We start from the raw sequence: 23,216 nt of genomic DNA, 5'->3' as shown, positions 1-23,216 counted from the left end.
TCTTAGCCTGACAGCCTCTACACTGACTTCCTTCCAGCCTGTATGTAAAATCTGCCAAAGCTGTTCAAGTTCTACTCCTTTCATCTCTGCTGGAATCCCAGCCTCCCTGCTAGTGGGGTCAAGGGAACGCTGATGAGTTCACCCATCTGCTGTGCAGGGTATGTTAAGGCCATCAAACCATGCCATTCCATACTTACCATTTAAGGACTCTTTCTTCCAGTTCTCCCAGGATATCTTGGTGTAATTCATAAATTTCAGGGAGTTCACTTAACCCCTGCTTGAGTTTAACTTCTTCCTGTTCATTTTCATCTTCTTCTCCAAGCACTTTCAAGACACCTTCATAGAAATCCTGTGAACAACAATACAGAAATAAGGCAAACAGACTTACAGTCTCTTTTCTGAAATTATCATTACAATTTCTTGATTCTTAAACTATGCTTTCTAGGAAGTATAAGATATGCCATCAATAGTGATAAAGTATGCTGAGTATAGCAAGGAGATCATAGCATATCTTTTCTTTCATCCATTAGTCCATATACATTTTCAGCTGAATTCCACAGTGCTGTCAACCCAAAATTGAACATTTCACCTGACCAAGCCATCAGACCCTTATGCATACAATGAGTTTGGTATCTTTTATTTACCTTGCCTTTTTTCCCTGCTTTTCTGTGTGTAGTTGGTCTCAGTTTTATAGTGTTTCTTAACCAGAAACATAATTTTTAAAAATTATGAGATTCTCCTGTCACTTCATTGGATCCAACAGCTTGACATGAAAAACATCAATGTCTACATGTCTTGTGCTATAATTTGCAACACTTGTCTCCAAATCTGAACTTAAAGAGAGGAAGAAGCTATAAATTTAAGCTATGGAACAAATCATTTTCCCTATGAAACCTAACTGAGACCTTTTCTCCTCATCTTAGAAATGGTTTTGATCCTGAAATGATTTATAAATTGTGTGGGCACAGGAGTAATTTCTTCTATATTAAAATGTAGCCAGCTCTGGTACATAATAGGTCACCTGTTTTTAGAGTGGATAGCAAAACGTTTCCCCAGCTTTGACTTGGAAGTGAGGAATAAGGCCTCCATCTGAAACTGCAGTGATAATTTGTATTAGATCCCAAGGTATTAGAAAATCATCCCAACAGCAGCCAGCAGGTACTTTCTGTCCAAAACATTGCTTAAAGTCTCCTTCATCCAGAGCTCTGAGTGCTGAAATGTTTTCAGGTCAAAGCCTGATTCTACAGAATTCATGTTCTCTGCTTCAGATTTGTAAAGAAGCCTTTTTTGCTGGCACCTGGATACACTGGAGAGACTGGCCCCTGTGGTGCCCTGGCCCCTTCCAGGTTCCTACCAGCCACTGCTGTTTCCCTGCCTGCTGCTGCCAGGCACATCCCCTCCTCACAGGCAGTGCTAGAGAAGCTCAGGCATTTAAAGCTGCCTGGGCTTTGTGGAGGTCTGAAGGCAAACTGTGGCAATGGGGTGCAAGGCAGTGCACAGCACAGCAGGGCAGGAAAGCTGATGGCTGTCCCGGGGTGTAACTAAGACTTCGGGGCTGTGGCGTGAGGCAGGTTCCTAACCCAGGGATTCTTGCTGCCTTTGATGGGAGCCAGGGCACTGCTACTAGATCGTTTATCTTCATAGCAGTATCTGGTGTTCAAAAGCATCAGCCTTCATTCAATAAAATGAAAAGGGTTTGATTTCAGCACCTGCTCCTTCAGTGTTGCTACAAAGTACAAGTAATAGAAAAGCATTAGTATAGTATTCAGGGTTTGCCTGAGGATGGTCCTGCAGAACTGTTACAGGTTTAATTCTCCTCTGGGTTCCCTGTAGGGAGATGACTGTGTGTTCCTCCATCAGGGTCAGGTTGGGCTCTTACTGTTGAATTTCCCATTTCTGCTAGTCAGGTCTTCATGGGCAAAGTATCTGAATCTCAGTTTTTCTATGAAAGTAAGTGAACAATTAGAAACCTAAGTGCATCGCAGTTTGTGATGGAAGCAGAAACTGGGCATTCATATACAGTTGCTTATAAACTAATTTTGTGAGTGCCTTTTCCAGTCTTCTACATCCCAATAAGCCATGAAGTGCATGGAGGTTTTATTGCACAAGATGAGGAAAAAAGGGGTGAGAGTGAAACCCAGAGTAAGTAATCCAAACAACAGCTCAGTAGAGAGGCCACATTAACTGTGAGGTTTGAAAGCTCCTGATGACTTTAGTGCAGCAGCTGCAGACTAGGAGATTGCAAAGCTTCCTTCCTTATAAAAATACTATCTGTCCTTACCTGACCTTTCTTTCTCTCTTTTATGTGTGAAGGTAAAGCTAGGGGATTGCAGCATTCTCCCTTATTGCTTGCTAGCCTACACGTGCTGGGTTTTTTTCCAGTAAGTACCTCAAATCAGGTATTGATTTTAACTTCAGCATTAAAAATATTTGAACGGAGGCTTTGTAGCTGTATATACTTATATTCACTGACTTTGAAGCCGGGAGGGACCATACTGGTATGATATGATCTAGTGTGGTCTGGTCAGTAGTCCAGGTCACAGGACTTAGTAGAATATAGCATTACTAGGAAAACAACCAACTTTGATTTAAGACAAATTCTACCACATGTTATGGATACACTAACACTGCATCCTGAGAAAAAAAAGACAAGTCCCAAATGGGGCTTTTGGTGATCTCGTGAAGGGTCAGGTAGCTCATAACTGCATACAAAGCCCAAGCATCTATCACAGAATCACAGAATCATCTAGGTTGGAAAAGACCTTGAAGATCATCTAGTCCAACTGATCTAGTCACAGCAGAGCTGGTGTTAAAGCCCTGGCTGAATCCTGTCGGACTAAGGCCATCACAGCAGGAATTGTTCTTCCAGTAGGTTCACACTGAGCTCTGCTTCAGCCCAAGATTTAGTGTGAGGGAGAACTTTAGTGTCTGACCTGTCTGGCCAGACCCATGCTGTGAATGTATTTTTTCACATGCAACTCTGCAAACAGTGAGTTATTATTAAATGTTTTTTCAAAGATACATTAAAAACATTCTCTGTCTGCTCATAGAAGCCAATTCATCAGAAAAAAAATGCAGCTGCTTTAACAATCGCTGAGAAGGTGATTCTGCTGGATGAGTGAATAGAAATGGCAGCTAGATTTTTCCACTCAGAGACTGTTTCCTGGCCTTCTACCCCCCTGTATATGATGTGGCCAAATGTGCTGTGAAAGGAAGCAGGGGCTTGATAAAAATAAACTTCTAAGGTCACACATCTCATTGAAAGATGCCAAGTTGTTTCTATCCAGCCCTGAACCAGGATGGGATAGGTTGAGTACCTTCCTCTGTCAGGATCTAGTGATCATGAAATCTATTGCCAAAAAGTCAAATTCTGTTCCCTGAACTTTTAGGGACAATCTTATGAACTTCCCTGACCATACTGGGATTTACCACGGCATTTTTCACGACTGGCTTCTGTCTAGTTAAGTTCTATAAATACATGGACTAATTAAGGAGGAGTGTGAAAGAACTGATTTCCATGAAACTTGCTAATGTCCAGGTATAAGCAACTCAACAGAGTATGTTTCACTGGGGATCCATATTTTACATTAGATAGTCCATGTCAGTTTGATTAAATCAAGGTAGCTGTATTGATTTCAGCATGCTGAGGATCTGGTGGTATGACTGCAGTCATGCTCAAAGGTTCTATAAGGAGCAGGAGGGCCTCTGGGCAAAGAATTTAAGAATTCCTCTCTCCTTGCTAGTAGGAACTGACTCCAGGCAAGAGCAGTTTTTAGTCTCCTCAGATTCATTCCTGGCTTTTCTGTTGTAACACTGTCAACTGCCATGTACACACTGGCTCACTATGAGCTGGAATGACTGGAATATCTAATAGACACTAGCCAAAAGGGAAATTACACGTACACTATGTTTTTTTAGCAACTATGATGGAAAGCATTTGTTTTCTGAAAAGCCACTAGAACTAGGTAAAAAAAAGATCATGATGACAATTTTCTTTTTGACTAACTATATCCTGGATAAAACAAGATCATAAAAATTTCTGAAATAATGTAATTGTGCTTCCTAATTGTCTGGGTCTGATTTCCACAATGTGTCCCGCCCCAGTATCACAAATAATCCCACTGTTGTGCTATTCCAGCTCCCATTTTTTCTGGTGTGTGAGTGAGCCTGTCTAACTACATGTTTCAGCCTGCATACACTCCAGAGGCTTTCCAGCCAGCCAAGCCAGTCAGCCCATCTTCTGGATGCTTTTCCTAACTCAGAGGAATCTGCAACCTTTCAAAGTCCTCCATCATTGTAATTAATCCAGACTGGGGAAAGGGAAAGGGTTCTTTCAGTTTACTGTGCCTGGGGAAGTGAATAGCTGTAGTAAGTTCACCTCTGACGTGCTTAGGTATCCTATGATGTTACAGAAATGTCATCTTTTCCAAATTAACGTCGAACAGCTCTGAATCTGTCCACTTTCCAGCATAACTGAACGACAAGATTAACACTCCTTTCCCACAGCATCTCAGTGGATTTAATTAGTCATTAATTGCCTGCTCCTTTGATTATATTGAATTCTCAGACAAATTATTTAATTCCAGTTGCCTGGATAGCCAGCTTTCTAATTATTAATAAAAAAGCTGCAACATAACAGTAATCACTATAAACATCCATTTAAAAAAAATAAATTATGTCACTGTTGAAAATGCTGAGTGCCTGGGAAGCCATTAATCAAATGCAAAGTGCTTTTGCAGTCTCACTAACACTAATCAGTCATGGCACCTGAAGGTCTCCAAGTCTGTCACCCAAGCCCCATATCTGGACACGGAAGGTACCAAGCACTGAGTCCATATAATTTCCTGCTGGGTCAGAACTTTGTTAGAACAGAAGCATGAACTGAAGTCGTTCAGCTCCAGGTTCTGGCATGATGGCCACAGAGCTCAGTCTCATCTGGGGGTGGGTGAGCCTGCAGATCTCACTCCTGTCTTACACCTACACCTGCACCAGGGTTGGTGTGTGCATGTGAAAGCATAACTCAGGCTGGCTAGGTGAGTGACATAGAAGGTTAGCAACTGTGCTATAAAAATACATTTTTGAAACATAAAACTTTTCATTACATTTTGGGCACTCATAAATAAGCCCTTTACAGCCATCCAATGGCCAAATCCCTAACATCCCTGAAATAAACCCTCAAATAATTAAATGAAACAAAGAGGATCAAAACCTACAGCCACAAAGGTTGGTCCGTTGTTTTTTTCTTCTTTTGTTTGTACACATCACTAACACACACAAGTTACATTTTTTTCCCCAAGAATGCCTCTGAAGAACTGTTCTCTGCTGGGAATGGGGACTATAGTCTGGAGCCTGTTACAAGGGCATGAGACAAGGAGGAATGTGGGGTTAGTTTCAACAAGATCTTATGGTTTGTGTGGAGCACTGCCTAACTGTAACATGCTTGGCTCTTGGAGTAGAATCTGATATCCTCTGTGAGGTGGTGAGGCTCGCTGTAGGGTGCTGGGGTATGAGATACTTTAGAGACGCTGGCAGTGCCTGCCAGCGTAAGAGGAAACTGTGATTACAGGAGAGTTTTGGAAAAAAAAGATTTAAGTACCTGGTTCAGGGCTACAGAAGGGTAGCCCAATTTACCTGGGATCAGCAACCTGGAAACCTTTGTAGCAGGTAGTTATCTCCAGGTACTCTTTCGAAGGAGTCAGCAATGCCAGCAACCAGAGCGCTTAGCAAGAAAGTGCTCTGTGGGATTCAACATCTGTGTGAAATGTGATACTCTAATCCAAAGGTGAAAGGGGTAGTTAATGGGACAAGAGTTAGTTCCGGGTTTTGCTTCCAGGATTTTGTGAGCAGATTCAGAAACAGTGAGGTTGTGTCTTAAATCTCTCAATAATGGGGCTGAATATGCTTTGGAGTCCAGCTGCAAAAATCAATTATAGAATTTTGTATGTGTTTCAACAGCCATTTTGCAAGATGGATACATCCCATTCATACTGCGGTCCTTTCTGCATTTCAGTCCTGCTGCCAGTTAGCCTTTATTAGCCTGAGAATATTTAACCTTGCAGGACCCTAGTGAAAGGAAGGAAAACTAATCTCTTGTTAGCTAAACCACTGCTTCAGGCAAGTAGTTTACCCAGGAGAAAAAACTGCCTATATATATATATATATATATTTGCTATGTTGGATGATTTCTCTTCTTTAACTTCTACTTGAAAACAATCCGGGGTACAGAAATTCAGTCTGTATCCAGAATATCTGTTTGTTTTTTCTGTGTATAATAGAATGGGCCAAGTTAGATCAGTTCATCCAACAGCCTGTGGATCCATGGGGAGCCAGGGACTACTGCAACCAGTCTAGTAGGGGTAGTTGGGAAATGACAGGACTGAAATCAGTCTCTACCTTCACTGTAAAAAGTTGATGGTTCTACCACCTGCAGTAGGCTGAAAGCAAGTATGTAGCTTAGAAAGGTGAGTAGACTGGAGGAGAGAAAGTCAAGATCTTGAATTAAAGGTGTAGCTAAACAGATAGCTCTATTTGAAAGAAAAGCTTTTAAAATTGGTCAAGAAATGCTGATCAGTTGCTGGATCTCCTTCTTGATTTTCTGTTATTTGTTCATCTTCTAAAGCAGTGGTATATAAGATACTGATCCAGTCATAATGGAAATGCTAGTTCTTGCACATTGACTACGATGACGGGAGAAAGAAGCAGAAGGGAGTGCAACACCATGGTATGGCTTTGCCAATAGTAATTTACAGCCCTACATTTTGACCAGCAGTTGCTCTGCAGGTGGGAACGGAGGTTCTTTCTCACTGGCTCTCAGCACTGTGTTCCCAGCAGCAGGCCTGCATTTGAGGCAGAAATTGTGAATTTCTAGTAGAAGATGGTAGATGTAAAGCAGAGCCACACTTAAACAGTTCAAGAGAAATACCTGAAAGGAAAAGGATTTCTGTGGCCAAAAAGCGCACATGATACGAGAAGGACCAGATTGCTAGACCCTGTGGCTGGATTAGTAAAGCTCTGAATGCCTGCAGTCTAGTAGCATCTTGAGTTCTGAAGCAAAGTCTCTACCTGCTCTTTGTCTCCCTGGAAGGAAGAAAGCTTCTACCTGCAGTAATGCACAAAGCAGAACAGAGTTCCTCTGCTTCTGATCTGAAGTATCTTTATGATGTTGACAATGAGGGAAAGAAATCTTAACTCAAAAGGAGTCTGATACGGTGCTTTAAGAAGCTAATCATCTGCTGTTCTTGCAGTCACCTAACAGAGAAAAACTATATAAATTTATACCAACCAAAGGTCTGACCTCAAATGTCATGGCTGAATCAGCTTTCCTGCTTATACCTCTACTCTGTGTTAAAGAACAGGAAAGGACTTGATGGGTAAATAAATTCACCTAGGATATTTCTGCAGTTTTCAAGGAGAATTCTGGTTGGGGAGATATGTGAGTTTCCATTAGGGAACAGAGCTGAGTAAAAAAACTAAAAAGGGAGTTTACAGAGCAGATGCATTAGTGGAAAACCATGGCCATTTTTCTGCCTCAGTCCTGGTGAGGGTCCTGGCATTTCAGTTGCACAAGTCACCTCTGCACACAGCATATTTACCTTGTTCACATCACAACTTCCACCTGGCATCCAGACATTGATACTTTTTAGTAAATAATGAAACATCCATGCATCCAAAAATAATTTTGCATGTATATCTAGAATTGTAATTGCTTCCCAAGTCAAGCTGATAATTTAATGAACTGATAATATTGGGAAGTAAACATATTTGACCCTTTGTGAGTGGGCCAGGGAGGACAACAGGAAATCTTAATGCAGCCCAAAACTTATACGACTGGAGTCTACACTGATTGCATAAAACGGTGCAGGCTTTTACAACCACAACTTCTGAAAGGAAGGTGGATTCAAGAGATACTGCATATTGCAGGATCCAAGGCTCTTTGGGACATCTAGGCATTACACCTGAGGGGAGAGTGAGTACTTCAGAGGGGCAGAAGAGTCTCCACATTAAAGCTGAATGCAGGCATGAGATGCTGTACGGTGTGCTGAGAGCCGAGTCTGAGCCCGGGGTGGTTCCCGCAGGTATCATCTTCATTACTGCCAGCAGCCTCTCTCCTAACGATGAAAGTGAAAGCGGCACCCCTGAATTAAAAAGTGGCACATCTCCTGTAGCAGAGTGAGTGACCCTTGATCTGCACTGAGCAGTGATCTTCCCAAATTTCTCATTACTGAGCTCAGCAGAAACAATGCCAGAAGAGCAGCAGAAAATACTGTCGCAGCAGACACAATTAGTCTCTTATCCAGCCACTGCAGGGTACAGTCTAGGTCAGGAACCCTGACCTCAACACACACTCACATGCAGTCAAATACACTCATTCATCCAAAACACTGCAAATGAGTTTCAGAACTGGCAAGCGGTGGAGTATGCATTGCGAATACTGTATCGTTGGGGCCTGTTACCAGGGAACTGTCCTGATGCCAAATGTGCTAGTGTGACTTCCCTCTCCTTTTAAGAGATACACAGATTATCTGAAAGCTATTTTGGCTCAACTTTCCCACTGCCAATGAAGACAACAATGAATAAATAAATAAGAAAAGAAAACAGCCTACTGTTAGTGAGGGCAGGCTATTCATTTGTGACGGTGCATCTTTAGGCTTTTATGAGAGGTTCAGAGGGTCTAACAGCCAGCTAGCTCTTCATTTAGCCATCATGTTTCATTCACTAAAGCATTTAATTAGGAAAGTAATGTCTTGATTGGTCCAACAGAACTTTCAACATCATCCAAGAAATTCACGGTAGTAAAAAAGGCTCAGCCAATCATTCACTGGAAGTGTAAATAATTAGAAAGATGGGGTTCTGCTTTGTCTAACATGTAATAGTGGCTCCTAAATCAGATGTTCAATTTTTGTTCTTGAGAATGTGCTGCCCACAAGAATTCTGAAAGTAGAGTTTAACCAGTGGGCCTGACATCATGATAATCTGCATTTAGGTACCTTTGAGTTAGTGTCTTGAGGACTAAAATGACTTTTGCTCTTTTTTATTTCCAAAGATTTATTTTGCAGTCAGAAGCCTTGGGATGCCCAGTGCAGGGTTGGATCCCAAACTGCTCCAAAGGCTGGAGAACCAACACATGTTATATCTATTCACGTCATATTCATATCCATATCTTCAAATGCTGAGGAAGCATAAATCTGGGTCTTTGTGTTTCTAAGAATTGTGACCCATTGTTATAAGGAAAATGCAAACCAGGAAGTAAGATCAACTTTCTTTAAACAGAGAGGTGCTGGGGCTGGTTTTTTTCAGTGCAGAGCTGTCCTTTTAGGTACCTTCATTCAGTAAATGCCTCAGAGGGAAGTAATAATGACTTCAAAGGGTTTTATACACAAAAAAGGTGATTTTATGTACAAAAGCCAAAGACAAAATAAATGTGGTCGTGGTACACTATCAAGCAAATGCTTGATCCCATACAGACTGGAATCCTGAGGGAGTCTGAGTCACAGTAAGTTTGATTTGTGTACATCTACTAAAGTCATTTGAAACAGACTGGCTAAAGGGAAGCAAACAAACGAGACTCTTGGTCCTCGAAGGTGATGTGTGAAACATTGGGCTGAGAAATCAACCTGCAGCATTTTTGTTCAGGAGCAAGCGCTAAGGAAAAGATGACAAGTGCAGCCTGCATTACTGGGCAAGAAAAATAAGATAAAAGAATGATGAAGTTTGAGGATTAAATGATCCTGAGGGAAATGCAAAGACTAATCAACTTTGGAGAACTAAATTGTGAGTACCAAGACATCAGGAACTTGGACTGCAAGGCCCTGCCAGTCCCATCTACTCGGTCCAGAATGAGTTCTTAACTCCCTGCTCCAGAGAATTACATTACCTTTGAGTAGGGCAAATAACAGCTAACCTTTTAGATTATTATCTCTACTACCACACCAACTTGATACCAAGTTTGTGAGCTAACACAATGTTTCCACTCTTAGTTCAATAGCAGAGTGGGTGTATGGAAATGTCATCGTTTTGGCAATCAATCAATTTATTAAAGTCTCTGCTGAAAGGCCAAACAGATTCTGTTATGATGAATGGATAGCAGCTCCAGCCAAGCCTGGAAATGAGATGGGAAACTGCTCTGGCTGCAGGCTTAAGAAAAGCCTTTTTTTCCTTTCTGAAAGCAGCTAGGGTGTGGTTTAGTTCCTTGCCTTTCTTACCAACATGTGGGTTTATATGAGATGAGACTTGAGACTTGAAGATGAGCATTTAGAAACTGTTTTCTTGAGAAGGTTGGTGATGGGGAACAGAGAGAAACGTTTGCCTGAGCTGAGATACGTTGTTGAGGAAGCCTTTGGTCCTAACTGGCCTGGAATGGGGTGTTGTACCTTGAGGGCAGTTTGGTGACTTGGTGGCCGCTGGTGGTTGCTTGTGACTGCTTGTGACATCTGCCAGTGGGACCTGTGTTAACAGTGAGTGCACAGCAAAGCACAGTTTTTTACTGATGTGACTATTCCTAATGCTATTCAAATTTGCAACAAGGAGTAATTAGTTCATTGTAACTTTTTGCACTGTGATAGTATTTAAAAGTCTCAGGCAATAACACCCCTGTAGTCTGAGGGACTTACATGTAAAATTGGTAGTAGCTTCTCTAGATTTCCAAAATAATACACTGGACAACGGGTGAATATAAAGATCCAACAGTATTTGGGGTGGGAAAGGTAACAGTGCTGGGACTGTGGCTTTCTAGATTGAACATGATTGCAACAGAGAAACCTGCAGATTATTTCTGAATGCCACTACAGTAGGTAGCTATCATACAGTCATCAGCCTACAGCAGTAGAGATGGGGTATGCTAGGGCTATAGGCACCTGATAAAACAGAAATTAACACTCTGATCCTGTTCCCATAAAGAGTTTTGGTCTCTTCTAAACTAAGGATTGCCTGAACTAGTAGTCAAGTGTGAAAACAGACGGGTTGCTCATCTCTTCTGCCTCAGTCTCTAACCCAGGTGCCATTCATACATCCTCACCACTTAGCCAACTCATAGGAGCGATTAAATGTTATCTGAGAAACCTGCTTGTTGTCTCTGCTGAAAAAAGCCTCCAGTAGCCCCCAAAGGAGTGTATGCATTTGGTGCTAGGGCAAGAAGGGTAGTTTTCCACTGCAGAAGAAAATTCTTAATCAAAATTTTGCACCCTAAATCTCACCCTAAAATTGATGCAGAACTTCCTGAACTTTCTAACTTGAGACAATGGGAACTGAGACAGGGGAAGTGAAGAGTGCATAGTTACAGTGATTCTGACATTCACAACCTATAAGTGGCTTAACTTTGCAAACCAATGCATTCATTCAAGGGTTTCCTTTAGGCTCATCTCTTATTTTAATTTGAAATTTCAACTCCTCTTTTGGTGCTCCAACTTTCATAATTAAGGAAATAATGAGCATATGCAAAACACTCATAAGATCCCTCTACCCCAGTGGGATGAGCATGCAGAGAAAGAAAATTCCAGCAAAATAGGATTCAGTGGAATATTCCGTTACAGGACTGAAATGTTTATAAAAACCAAACAAGCACTTCCATTTAAAATTGGTTACTGACAGAAAGAAAAGAACTTCCCCAGTCATGAGAGTGCTGTTACTGGTATCTTTTCCCTAGTAAATTAACCAGATGATCCAAACCTAATGATTAAGTAAGATTAAAACAGAGCCAATTTCCTTCATGCCGTAAAACCTTAATTCCAGGACTCGCAGACCAAGCTCCAGGTAATATTACTTATTTTCTGTAATAAACATTTCTGCTTAGAAAGTGTCTTGAGTTCCCCAACAGGAGAGCAGGGAGTAGTTACATTTCTGGGTCAAGCCAGGAAAACTCTCTGTTTTCCTTCCCTCATATCTTTGAGCCAGATCTGGAGCACTGCAGCAGAGTTTTTCCCTAACGAACCTATGAGCTGTAATTTTTATGAAAATTCTTTTTATTAGAGATTACCAACAGTTTGGACTCCATCCAGCTGGAGGGGAGCAGCATGCACTTGCATCCATAAGTGTTTCTAAACTAAAAAAATTTAGCAAAGATATAACCCAGAATCACCGTCCCACATTAAAGTTGTCAGCTTGGAAAAGAGAGCAAAAATGACATTTCCTGTTCCTTCCAAATGATTTGTACAGGCAGAAAATAGGATTATTGTGAAAATGCATGAACTATTCATTTACACACATAGCCTCGGAGCCAAATTCTCCACACAGGGGTTTACCAGAGGAAGGAGAAAAGGGCAAAATAAGTCCTGAAGGGACTGGGGAAGCCCTGAAGCATCCCTTTCCTGGCCCAGCAACAGCACAGGCAAGGCAGCCAGGCAGTAACATGATGGTATCGCTGCCATGAGGGTGTGCAGCCATCCATGCAGGGGCTACAGGCACTGAAGCACATTGCAAGATTTGGATCTATATATTGAAGACTTTTCAGGCGATGTTAGTGAGCCACTTCTATCTCCTAGAGCTATATGGAAAATGCTAGGATATAATGTAAAGGAGAGGCCTCTCCTAGACACCTCCACTAAATATAGTGCATTGTACATGCACTTGGTTCAGCCTGCATTTACATGCTGTCCATAAAGTACAAGTGTACTTGGAAATGGAAAATTAAATACATTAAGCATGTTTTAATTGGATGCATCTAATGAAGACGCAGAGTGGCTAATACTGTCTGTGCATGGTAATTTCCTGTGAGTATATTTCTCTTCTGTTTTGATTTAGAAGCTGGCAGAGGCTTTTCTTTGTTTTTCTTGGTGATACTTTTGGCAATGTTAATCTCAGTAAGGAGTTCTGTGGGTATCCCTCATGATCAGAAGGCCTGTACTCCACAGGTGTACACAGAAGCCCTGTATAGCCACAGGTGAAGAAACCACCTTGACTTCCTCAGGGGACAATGGATAACTGCAGCTGTGTCTCACTAGTGTCAAAGAATGTGTCTGGCTGTGCGGAAACCAGAGGAAAGACAGGATGGATGAGGCAAATGGCTAGGCAGGTTATCACCAATTTATCAAAATATCAGTAGACTCTAGCTAAGCAGCCAAGTCCCTTAAAGTGTTTGGATCCCAGCTGACCAGCTTGGCAGTTTCTGCTTTGTTGACATGCCGTTGTCTGCAAGATGTTTTGTCACATTCAAGGCTGCTCTCCTGCTTCTGTTGCCCAAGCCTGAGAAGGCTCTTAAGCTTTGGCAGCTTGCTTGAGAGGCACAATGAGCAGGCAGCAGTATGATGCTGACCTCATTACTTTTGTCTCCATTAAGAGTTCCTGTCCACTGTGAGGGTTTGGGGTGTTCTTCAAGGACAACCTGAGGCTACTTTTTGCCTTCTGGGGGAATTTTTTTCCAAGCAGCAGTGGGGATGCTTTGTGTGGTGGCTGCTATTCCCTACTGCCTTGCAACTAACAGCCAAGAACAATGTTGAGAGCAAGGCTACCTAAGCTGTGTACCAGTGTCCCGGGAAGCAGCGGCAGCTCTGCTAATGGGCACAAAGTCATCTGGGACAAAGCCACCAGTGGGTTCATACCATGCAAGAGCTCTCTATCAGGCACTGCAAGTGATTCTTTGTGTGTATTCCCTCATGAGTTCCTGACACCAGAGTCTGTGTTTTGCCCATGATGACTGCCTGTGTCACAGTGCGAATATCCAGGCCACGCTAGATGTTACTGATACTGCATTATCAGAAAAAAGAAGCTTAAAAGGAAGCAGACTGAATCCATTCAAATCAAATCCCCATGCTTCATAGCTCTGCTCCTGTCTCTCTCTGAAGAGAGAAAGTTCACCCCTGTTTATCACCATCTCCTTCTCTGCACGAGGCTTATTCTGCATCTTACACACCAGACTCAGAGCCCCAGCAAGGACTGTTGGCCAACACTTTTCCATGTGAATGACAAATACTAGATTTGAGGATCTGTAGCAAGAGCAGATTAGTGGCAGACATATATTCCTTTGCAATGGTTCACAGTAAGACATTCCTCCCCAAATTGACTTCAGGCCCTTCAGTGCTTTTATGTCTTCTAAATTGCAGCTAAGTAAAAGGGCAATTGGGTTTCAGTGATTAAAATTATTTACTTACCATACGTAACAGCTGGAGCATCTCCACGTATCTGGGAAAAGAGGCAAACTTTTATTAATTGCTGTCAAACCAATGCTGAAGGGTGGATTGCGTAGCTTCAGTTTTAGGAGAGCAACAGATAGGTTGTAACAATGAACTCACACTTTTTCTGAAGACATCAGCTCCTGGGCAATGAGGTAAGCTCTGGACTGGCCTTCTTTCTGTAGACAGCAAAAACCAGAAACAATTTAAGAGATGTCTCATTCCAAGGAGTAAAGAGTGTTGGAGAGCACTTTGAACTGACATATTCCTTTAGTAAAAATAGTGACCAGGCTTTTATTCTTTGTTGTTCAGTGTCTGGCATCCTGGAGTCTTTCCCAAGACAGGGTGTTTCTGCAATTCAAATACTAGTAATATAGTACAATATAATAGCTGCTAGGGCAGATGACAAGTTGGAAAAAACGTGTTCTTATTGAAGAAAGAGAGAAATTTTCTGTTGATTTTTACAGGTCCAAAATTTGTCAGAGAAGCAGAAAGTGCTTAGCTTTGAATAGGCTAGCTTCATGGCTGTTGAGGCTTATACCATGTGCTTAGTACTGTTAATTACATGGAAAAGCGAGATCTTTATTGAAATGGTCATATTCCAAACTGTTCTGACTGCTGTGAGACCTGTGGAAGCAAATGAGGCAAAGGGCTTTATTGCATGGTAAGCAAAATGTCTAAGCTAAATGGCCATAAATATCTCCGCAAACAGGTCAGTACTCCATCAGACAACACTTTGAAATCTCAGTGGCATCTGCTTAACTGTTGGGCATCTCAGAAGTCAGGAAACTGTGAAAGAAACTGTATGGCTCTGAGGTGCAGGTGGTTAATTAGGGTATTTTGCTCCTCTTTCATGACTCATCCTTATGGTAAGAAATTACCTTATGTATGCTTTGAATCACCTACTTTTGGAGAACTACCCTACACTTTATTTAATAGAGTGCACTAGAAAGATCTTACATTTTTTCCTTAGTTTCACTTTCCTGCTGGGAGCAAATATTGATTGCCCCTTTAACCCTCCTTCCACTTTGTGAACGCCTCTTGAAGATCATGATGTGCCTCTCCTGGTTGTCCCAACTGCTGTAGGAACACAGAGTTTTAGTTCTCTCTCATTCTTTCTGTGCAGGTATAGCAGAGCAAGTGAAAGGGGGCACGTTTCTTCCTGGGGCACCTGGCCAAACGCTGGCTGCCAGCACATCCTCTGCGGACAAGCCTGGCTCCTCAGTGCCGAGAAACAGCGTGCATTTCCCCAGCAGGCCAGGACTGCGTTCCCTTTGCATGCACACAGTGTCACACTCTGTAATTCCTCTTATGATTAATATCTCTTAGCCAGGAGGCAAAACACAGGGACCCCACTGTCTCATGGCCTGTCTAGAGCGAGTTTGAGACGGTGTCTCTAGGCGTTGCCTGTCTTGTGTTATTTAATTGCTGTTTGTTTGACCAGGAAATGAACTCTGAGATTGACGACAGTGTCCGGAGACAGACTTCTGGGAACAGGGGATAGAGGGGGTGCAGGTCCCTCAAGCATCAAGTTTCTGAAACAAAGTCTAAGTGATGATTACAACACTGCCAAGCTGCCACCTTTTTAGTAATCTTTACTCGCTGCAGCCGGTCCTGTGCCCAGCCCTGCGGTATGGTTCCTTCCCACTTCCCTCAGGTCTCACTGCACGCCTCTGCTTATCAGGTGGAGGCCACGCAGCCATGTGGGGACCCTTGGCTTTCTGCTTCTCTGAGTCTTGTCTCCTAGCCTCATCAACCCACCCTCCCCCAAACCAAATGCTTAATAAAATGCTTGCAATATACAATATAAAATTGCAGTATATAACTGAAATATCTCTCCATTCTCTCCACTCTGAAAAACATGCTGGTGCCAGGAAGGTCATAAAATCACTTTAACCAGGTTAGGAGGTTGTACAGAGCTATAGCTCAGCTGAAGCAAAGGTGATACTGTGCAGTCATCTCTCCATTGGCTAACAAACTAAACCCTACAGGCCTCCTACAAATGGATACCAAGTGTACTGATGGAAAACTAAGACCTAGAGGTGACTTGTGACTTACTCAGAGTTTCTCCTTCTCCAACAGCTGATGTTTCCCAATGTATAATGAAGCTTACCACCACCAGAAAGCTTTTGTTTAGAACAATGAAGATCTAAAAGCCTGCAGCTCTTTACAGAGCACATGAGTGACCACAGCTGAAGTTAAGTACTAGTTTTAGGTAGTTCAAACTGAGAAACTTTAGGTTTCATGTCCCTTTTGTGCCTTCTGATAGAACAAACATTTGGGCTGAGAAGGGGCAAGTAGTAAACAGTGGAGAAAGGTGGCTGATGGCCCATGCTGAATGTGCTAATGTGGCACTTCAGTGTTGCAGGATTCCCTTCTCTGTGTGGTAGTGATCCCACTAATGTGGGGATGAGGTCTCCACACGGAGTCATTTATATGCTCTGGCTTTGTTCTGAGCAATGCCAAGGCATCTGAGGTGGGCCCTAACAAGGCATGCCCTCATCGGATGGTACTTTGGTAGCAGTGCCAGTCACTCAGTTGTGCTGACCCAGCCATTCACAGGACCTTGATCAGAACCGGATTGGTGTCCTGATCCAGCTTAAAAAATTGTGGGGCTGGGGGTGAATCTGCCTCCATGGGGCTGGAACAGGGTTGTGTGGCCTAAGAGCAGCACAAGTAGATCACAGAACAGTTCGCTAAACCTGAAGCATTAGTGCTGTGCAAGCCACTCATCTGGAGTACTCGGGCAGTAACCCTCTGCATTTCAAAAGCAGGGTAACTAGTCAAGACGTAGAAGCAGCAGCTCCATTCTTGAGTGTGCCACTGGCTTGCCGTGCTGACACGGACAAACTGCATCTCTTTGTGCATTTTCCTATGTGTGTTATTTCACAGACTCTTCAGGGTAGGTGCAGTGTAGCTGGATGGTACCCAGCACAAGAGCGCTACTGTCACAATCAGAGACTGACAGCAGTTTGCAAGCTTCAGCCTCTGAGCTGAGTGACTTCATAATGCCCCTTTTGTAATTATTATGAACTATGTAGCAGTTCACAGTGATGTCACAGTGGTGCCAGCAGTAAACTGAGGCATTACAAGAACAAGTGACTTTTTCAGGCTGGCTCTGTGAATCAGTGAGAGAGAAGGAAAAGCAGTCCACATCTCCTGTCTCCAAGGCTCTTCCTTGAAGAGCTAGATTGCAGTTCTCCTGGGGAATCTGTGTAATTATATAAATCAAGAGCTGTCTCCCTTGAAAGGGATCTGAATTAGGTGCTACCTCAAGGCACACAAATCTGTCATTCCCAACTCCAGCACGTTTCAGTTCTCTGTGTGTGCATGTGTGTGTGTGTTTTAATATGTGAAGGTTAAAGGTTTGCAAAACAGAATGATTAATGGAGTCTGGAAACCAAGCCCACCCAGTGGAAATGGATAAGGAACAGCAAAGGCAGTTTTATGTACTGCTTTATGTACTGCTGCCATGAAACAGCAGCTGCCCTGCTTGTTGTGGGAGCTTTGTGGCTAAGCTTAGTGTTCCCTCTTTGTGTGGGGTGCAGGTCCCCTCCATCTGCTATGCTGGGTTGCTGGCCCCCTTTTTGTCCACCGCCTTTTATTTTGATACCTGGAAGAAGGGCAGAGCATCTTATCTCCAGTGCTGCCTTCTCGCAAGTACAGCATTAGGGACCACTTCTGTATGAAGAATGAATAATGGTAATGAGCACCCCTCCAGTCTGGCTAGGATTAGATACATTAAACCTAAAGTCCTGAATGACTAGCCAGAATGCTTTGGGTTTTCACTGGCATAAAGTCCAGCTACATCTGGTCCGAATTCCCTTTCTTTTACAGCATTTTGCTCTGGTTACGTGCTATTCACCTCACTACAGACTTTCACGTTTTGCCACCAGGGTAAGGTCACATCTCTCATGTGCTGGCTGTATACAGTTCCTTGTAACATATTACTGGTTTTAGGCTAAACTCAACAGTATTTGCGTACAGATTGGTTTACTTTTGGACTTCCCATACAGTTATCAGGCAAGCAGATCTGTGTTCTGGATGAAAGAAATGTCTTTATGTTCCAGCGATGGCTTTATTACTTGTCCTAGGATTTGTATAAATTTATTTCCTGAGTGCTTTATAGACTAAAATTCTTACAGGTATTCACCCAGATTAATCACATTCTTATTATCCTTTTGAGATCCTCTTCAGATCAAACTCCCTCCTGTGTTTACAGACCGGTTTAAGAGAGCATTTTTAATTGTTCCTTTGCCTAGTGGATTAATGTAGGGTTTGCTATATGTCATTCCTAACTATAACAGAATTCTTAAAATAGGTGATGTTGCTACAATATTCCTAGCACTCTGTTTACCCCACCACTTCTTTCTCCTTCCAAAGGCACCCTGTAAAGGAAGACTCAGCCTCTTATTACTGTGGTGCAAATTGTGCAATTGATCACAGTCTAAATGCCTTCCGTTGACTATTTGGGTTATTTTTAAGCCTGTTACTTTGTTTGATCAGCATATCTTTAGCATGTGTGTGACACAGTCTGGATTAAGCAGTGTGATGGAAATAGCTCCTGAAGCCCAGTCCAAGGCAACGTGTTTTATAGTGTTGTTCCAGGACCATCTGCATGGCTCTCTGCAAGATGCTGGAAAAATTAATTCTTAAATTGGCGGATGGGTTCCTGCCCCTTACCCATCCCCACAGAACACAGAAGCACAGAACCTGTGCTTTATCTTCAGAAAATTTTCACACCACCATGGGGCCTCTGCTGCATCTCCCTGCTGTGGTTTGTCCCACAGGTGTTTGCCTTTCCCCAAGCCCAAGCTACTTTCCCAAGTAGAGCTGTTAATGTAGTGGTAGGAAGGCAGATGCATTCCTGATACTATGATCTCAGTGAATCCCTTGAAAGGCTTGATGTTCCCATAATGAACCAAAAGGCTAGCACCTAGCTTTCTGCCTTGCCTGCAAGTCTGATATCTAATCTGCATCAGATGGGTTTTTTTCTTCTCTGGATCTAGCATAAAAATCACTCCTCCCTGCTGGGTCCTTCGGCCAGACAGAGGGTTAGGTGTGGTAAAAGAATTGTCTTGGGGCTCCCTTCAGTTTCATAACAATTGGAGGTTGTAGGATGTTAGTGACAAAAGGGATCAACTAGTCAGAAGTCTTAAAAAGTACCTACAGGAAAGGAACTGTCTGAAGACTCTTGCTTGAAGATTCTGACACTAAAGTGAGAGGCACAAGCTGTGGAGGGCTAGCTGATGATCCAGCATATGCAGCATCTTCCTCAAACTACTGAGGCAATTAAAAAACTCAGATCATAACCAGCAATAGGCAGAACCTACCAGCATGTGTTGATTTTAATCCATTTCAAACCATGGACCTGAGCTTCTCAAAAGTAGACCTTCAAGATTATATTGGCTCTATTTCTGATCTTTTGAAAACTGGAAATTTTGACTGCTACAAAAACTAAGTTCTGCCAAAGGGAACTCAGTTTGAAGTTGGTGTCTAGTCAGATCTGAACTTTTAAGCTCATTTCCCCTTTAGTTCCTTCTGTGCTTGTTAGCTGGATGGGTCCAAGATGGATTTATCTGTTTTTAGCAGTAAAAAACAATCATGAAGTTCAGGTTTGAATCCAGCTCAATGATGAGAGGAAAAATCTGGAGTTCTATATCCTGGACTTTGAGCATTTGTCTAGTGAGTGAAGGTTCAGCAGTAGGAGATAAAGTCCTTATTTTGTTTGATACGAGTTTTTTGTTCCTAACTGGAATCCCTAATTTCAATTTTTTTTCTGTAGGCAGCCCAGATGCCATCATGTACAGCCCAGTACAGAAAAGTCATGTGTCACCTTATGATAAATTGGGAGGGATTTAATTAAATGAACATATATAAAAGACACATGAATGAGGGATGGTCCAGGAGCTCTTCTAAATTAGCTTAGCAGGAGGAAAAAAAAGAGTGAATCTCCATTATTAGTGTAAGTGAAAGGCATTGCTTTTTGTAATATAACCAAGTAGAGTCACAAAGGTTAAGAAAACTTACAGCATTCCCTGCCTCTGAGTTCTCTAGATTGTTATCGTATGCCAGCAGACTGAAGAGAAGGAAATAAAGTTCTTATTTAACCAGAAAAAAATAAATTTTCACTGTTAGTCTTACACAGAAGAATCAAAACCACCAGGTGACTTCTGATGACAAATGCTCAGCTTCTCAGGGTCTGAGGTACTCCCAGTGGAATAAAGGCAAAAATTTAAAACCCACCTCCTGTTTTACATTTTTATACCTGCCCCATTCCAAATAGGTTTTTAGTAATAAAAATTCCTGTAACACAATAGAGATGAAAGCCCCTCTTTGCTTGCTCTTTAAAATAAAGCTGATAATTTAAAAAATACCTCAACATATATTATTGACTATGATTCAAATTGTTTACAGAACAAGGGTTCTAGCAGGCCCTAAAAATTTCTCCACACTCCTGTGAATCTGGTCTCCAGGAGAGCAGGGATTCAGAGGATACAAGCTGTTGAAACAATACCAGGAAATGTGTGTACAAAGCTAATTTTTAAAATCATATTTACTTTTAAAAATGAGCCTTAAAAAGAAACATCGGAGGAAAAAATTCTGCTGCAAACTGGAACCCTTGCGATGATTATCCAGCAAACAGACTAGGAGAAAGCAGGTGAGAAAAACCAAAGCATGCTGCTTGCATTTTGGTACAGGAATTCATTCATGACAGTGAAAGGCAGCAGGTAGGATCCAGCTCAGTGCAAATGAAAATCATGTATCTGAATACAGGGAGGAGATTTTATCACCCAGGCTATTTCGTGCCTTTCTCCCTGAGAAGGAGAAAAACAGAGATCAAACCAACAAACCCCAGATTTGTGTGTGTGTATGTGTTTTTTAAAATCCAAATTCAGCTCTTAATAGGCCAGCCCCAAACAGTTGTTTTAACAAGATTAGCTCATTTTGAAATCCATGGTACTATTTTTGGCATCCAGACCAACATGTCTCTGCCAGTTCTCCCCAGGCGATGGTGCTTCTGAACTCTGTTGTGTTGTACAGCCACTCTGTATTGTCCTGAGGATTTTGCTGCAAGGGGTACATCACTTCATCAGGGAGCTGGACAAGTGCTTTGCACTTTGTCATTGCAGAGATGGGTTTTGACAGAGCAGCCCATGTTCCCTCAGCACCCAGAAGATGTGCGTGAGAAGGCAATAAAAGGAGGCGGGAGCAGCACGGTAGGAAAACCAGTCCTCTGTAAAGACACCAGTGCTTTCTGAGACAAGAGCTGTGGGCAGATGGAATTTATCCTGTTCACTCTTAATTACAGTGAACTGGAAGCCCTTGTCTCTGACAGAGAATCTGCAGAGTGGGCTGCATGAGACCTTGAAAGATTCCCGCATCACTATTATTCTGTGGCTGGCATGGGTGAAAGACAAGTTAAATATAGTGCATCCTTCATGTCAGAACACTGCATTGACTGTTGCCCCTAGGAGATGGGGTCTTCCCTGGCCATCTTTTGATTATTGCTTTATTGCTTTGCAGATCCTGCAGCAGTGGTGCTGAGGCAAGAGCCCTGATGCTGGGTGGCCTCTGGATGCCCAGATCAGGCATCTCCTTTAACAGACAGTGTCCTGGGGACAGCTGGGACCCTCAGGGTTTGACAGGATGGACCCAGGAACCCCCCAGTCTGTCCGCAGCGATGCCTGCCGTGGGGAGGCTACAAGAACAAAGAAGCTCGAAGGTGTCTTAGTGCCACTTCTCATCTCTAGATCTCTTCTCGGTCCCACATACAAGCACTGCCCCCTGACCTGGCTTACTAAGCAAATGGCTCATCCAGGGATGAAATTACTGCTGCTCCAACCTCTTTTTAGAGTCTGTAGCTAGAGCCCAATGGATTGCAGAGTGGCTAATCTTCCTACAGCCAGAATTATAACAGATAATGTCTACTTTCCTGACCTGCTTCTTGGCAGGGTAAATAGCCACGTGCACTAATTCATCAGCCAGCTTGGAAATATGGCTCTACTCAGATGGAGATGCTTTAAGACAGCTCCCCAGGAGCTTGTGGAATTCTGGTGCTGTGTACTGTGATCCTTGCTGACAGTTAGCTTGGGAAGCAAAGGCCAACCAAAGAACCAGACCTGTTCTGATATTCTCTATCAGGCACATGTAGACATTTCACCTGAAGAGTGGGAGGGATACCTCCAGTTAGACTCTGAAGCACATGGTTGTTCTCTAAGTGCCGCCACCTTCTGTGACAGCTACACAATGTGGTTACCCCAGCACAACAGAAAAATTAAAACGCTTGAGATGCAATAAGGGAGACATTTAGAAAACCATAATTTCCTAGTGTCTTGACTAAAACTCTACAAAAATGGCAATAAAATTGGTTTTAGCAGCCTTGAATTTGCTTCCAAGTGCATAGTGACTGCATGCATTTCCCTTGTGCACTCAAGTCACAGTTTAATTCAAGCCATTTCTCCACTGGCATCACAACTAAGAGATGCTGAGAAACCTGACCAGCTTAGAGCATACACTAGTGTGCTATCTATAAATGCTAGTGGTTTGTCAGCTAACTAATAGAACTGAAAGGAAAAATATTTTTCATTTAAGAGGGAATGTCAGAAATTTAAAGGCTTTTCCCTTTTCAAAACCACATGAAAACAAACAACCAAAAAAAGTCATGAATCTCAGAGGAAGAAATACAAGGTTGCTTGCAACTGTTTCATTTGTTTCAGGTCAGCAAGGAGATCAAAGCACAGTCTTCTCCACTGGTACCAGAGTGTGAGAGACAAGAGCTCAGCACCCCCAGGGTAGACCTAAAAAGTGACACAGCGTACAGGGAGATCAAAGGAGGCTATTATCCCTCAGAGATTAGAGCAACAGCAATTTCATTTGCCCTTCACTGTCATTATGCTTGCAATTTCTTTTTCTGTTTCTCAAGAACTGGTATCCTGGTAAGGGAAAAATTCTGCTCCCCTCTCTCTACACCTGCACCTAAACAAAGCTTCACATTCTGGAAATGCCTGAAGAGATCTGATCTGTGCTTCTCCTTGACAGAATGGACCCTTTACTCAGCCATCGTTGGGTTTCAAAGGGGCACCTGCACAGACTTTTGCAGGCTCTGACACA

At 42.6% G+C, this 23,216-nt stretch overlaps 1 protein-coding gene across 4 annotated transcripts in view; it reads right to left on the bottom strand.

The window, feature by feature from the left end:
* FGD5 (FYVE, RhoGEF and PH domain containing 5) overlaps window positions 1–23,216 on the bottom strand; it is a 107,469-nt gene that overhangs the window by 40,308 nt on the left and 43,945 nt on the right. For all 4 annotated transcript variants that reach the window (XM_074878826.1, XM_074878823.1, XM_074878824.1 and 1 more), the window contains exons 4-6: window positions 14,223–14,281; window positions 14,082–14,112; window positions 198–349 (exon numbers count right to left, since the gene is read on the bottom strand). In XM_074878826.1, the coding sequence (XP_074734927.1) occupies window positions 198–349; window positions 14,082–14,112; window positions 14,223–14,281 (242 nt within the window). The remainder of the gene's footprint in view (window positions 1–197; window positions 350–14,081; window positions 14,113–14,222; window positions 14,282–23,216) is intronic.

The sequence above is a fragment of the Strix uralensis genome, chromosome 10 (genome assembly GCF_047716275.1).
Source record: "Strix uralensis isolate ZFMK-TIS-50842 chromosome 10, bStrUra1, whole genome shotgun sequence".
Lineage (NCBI taxonomy): Eukaryota > Metazoa > Chordata > Aves > Strigiformes > Strigidae > Strix > Strix uralensis.
Note: the sequence above shows the minus strand (reverse complement) of the source record. Positions and strands in the feature narration are given on the sequence as shown.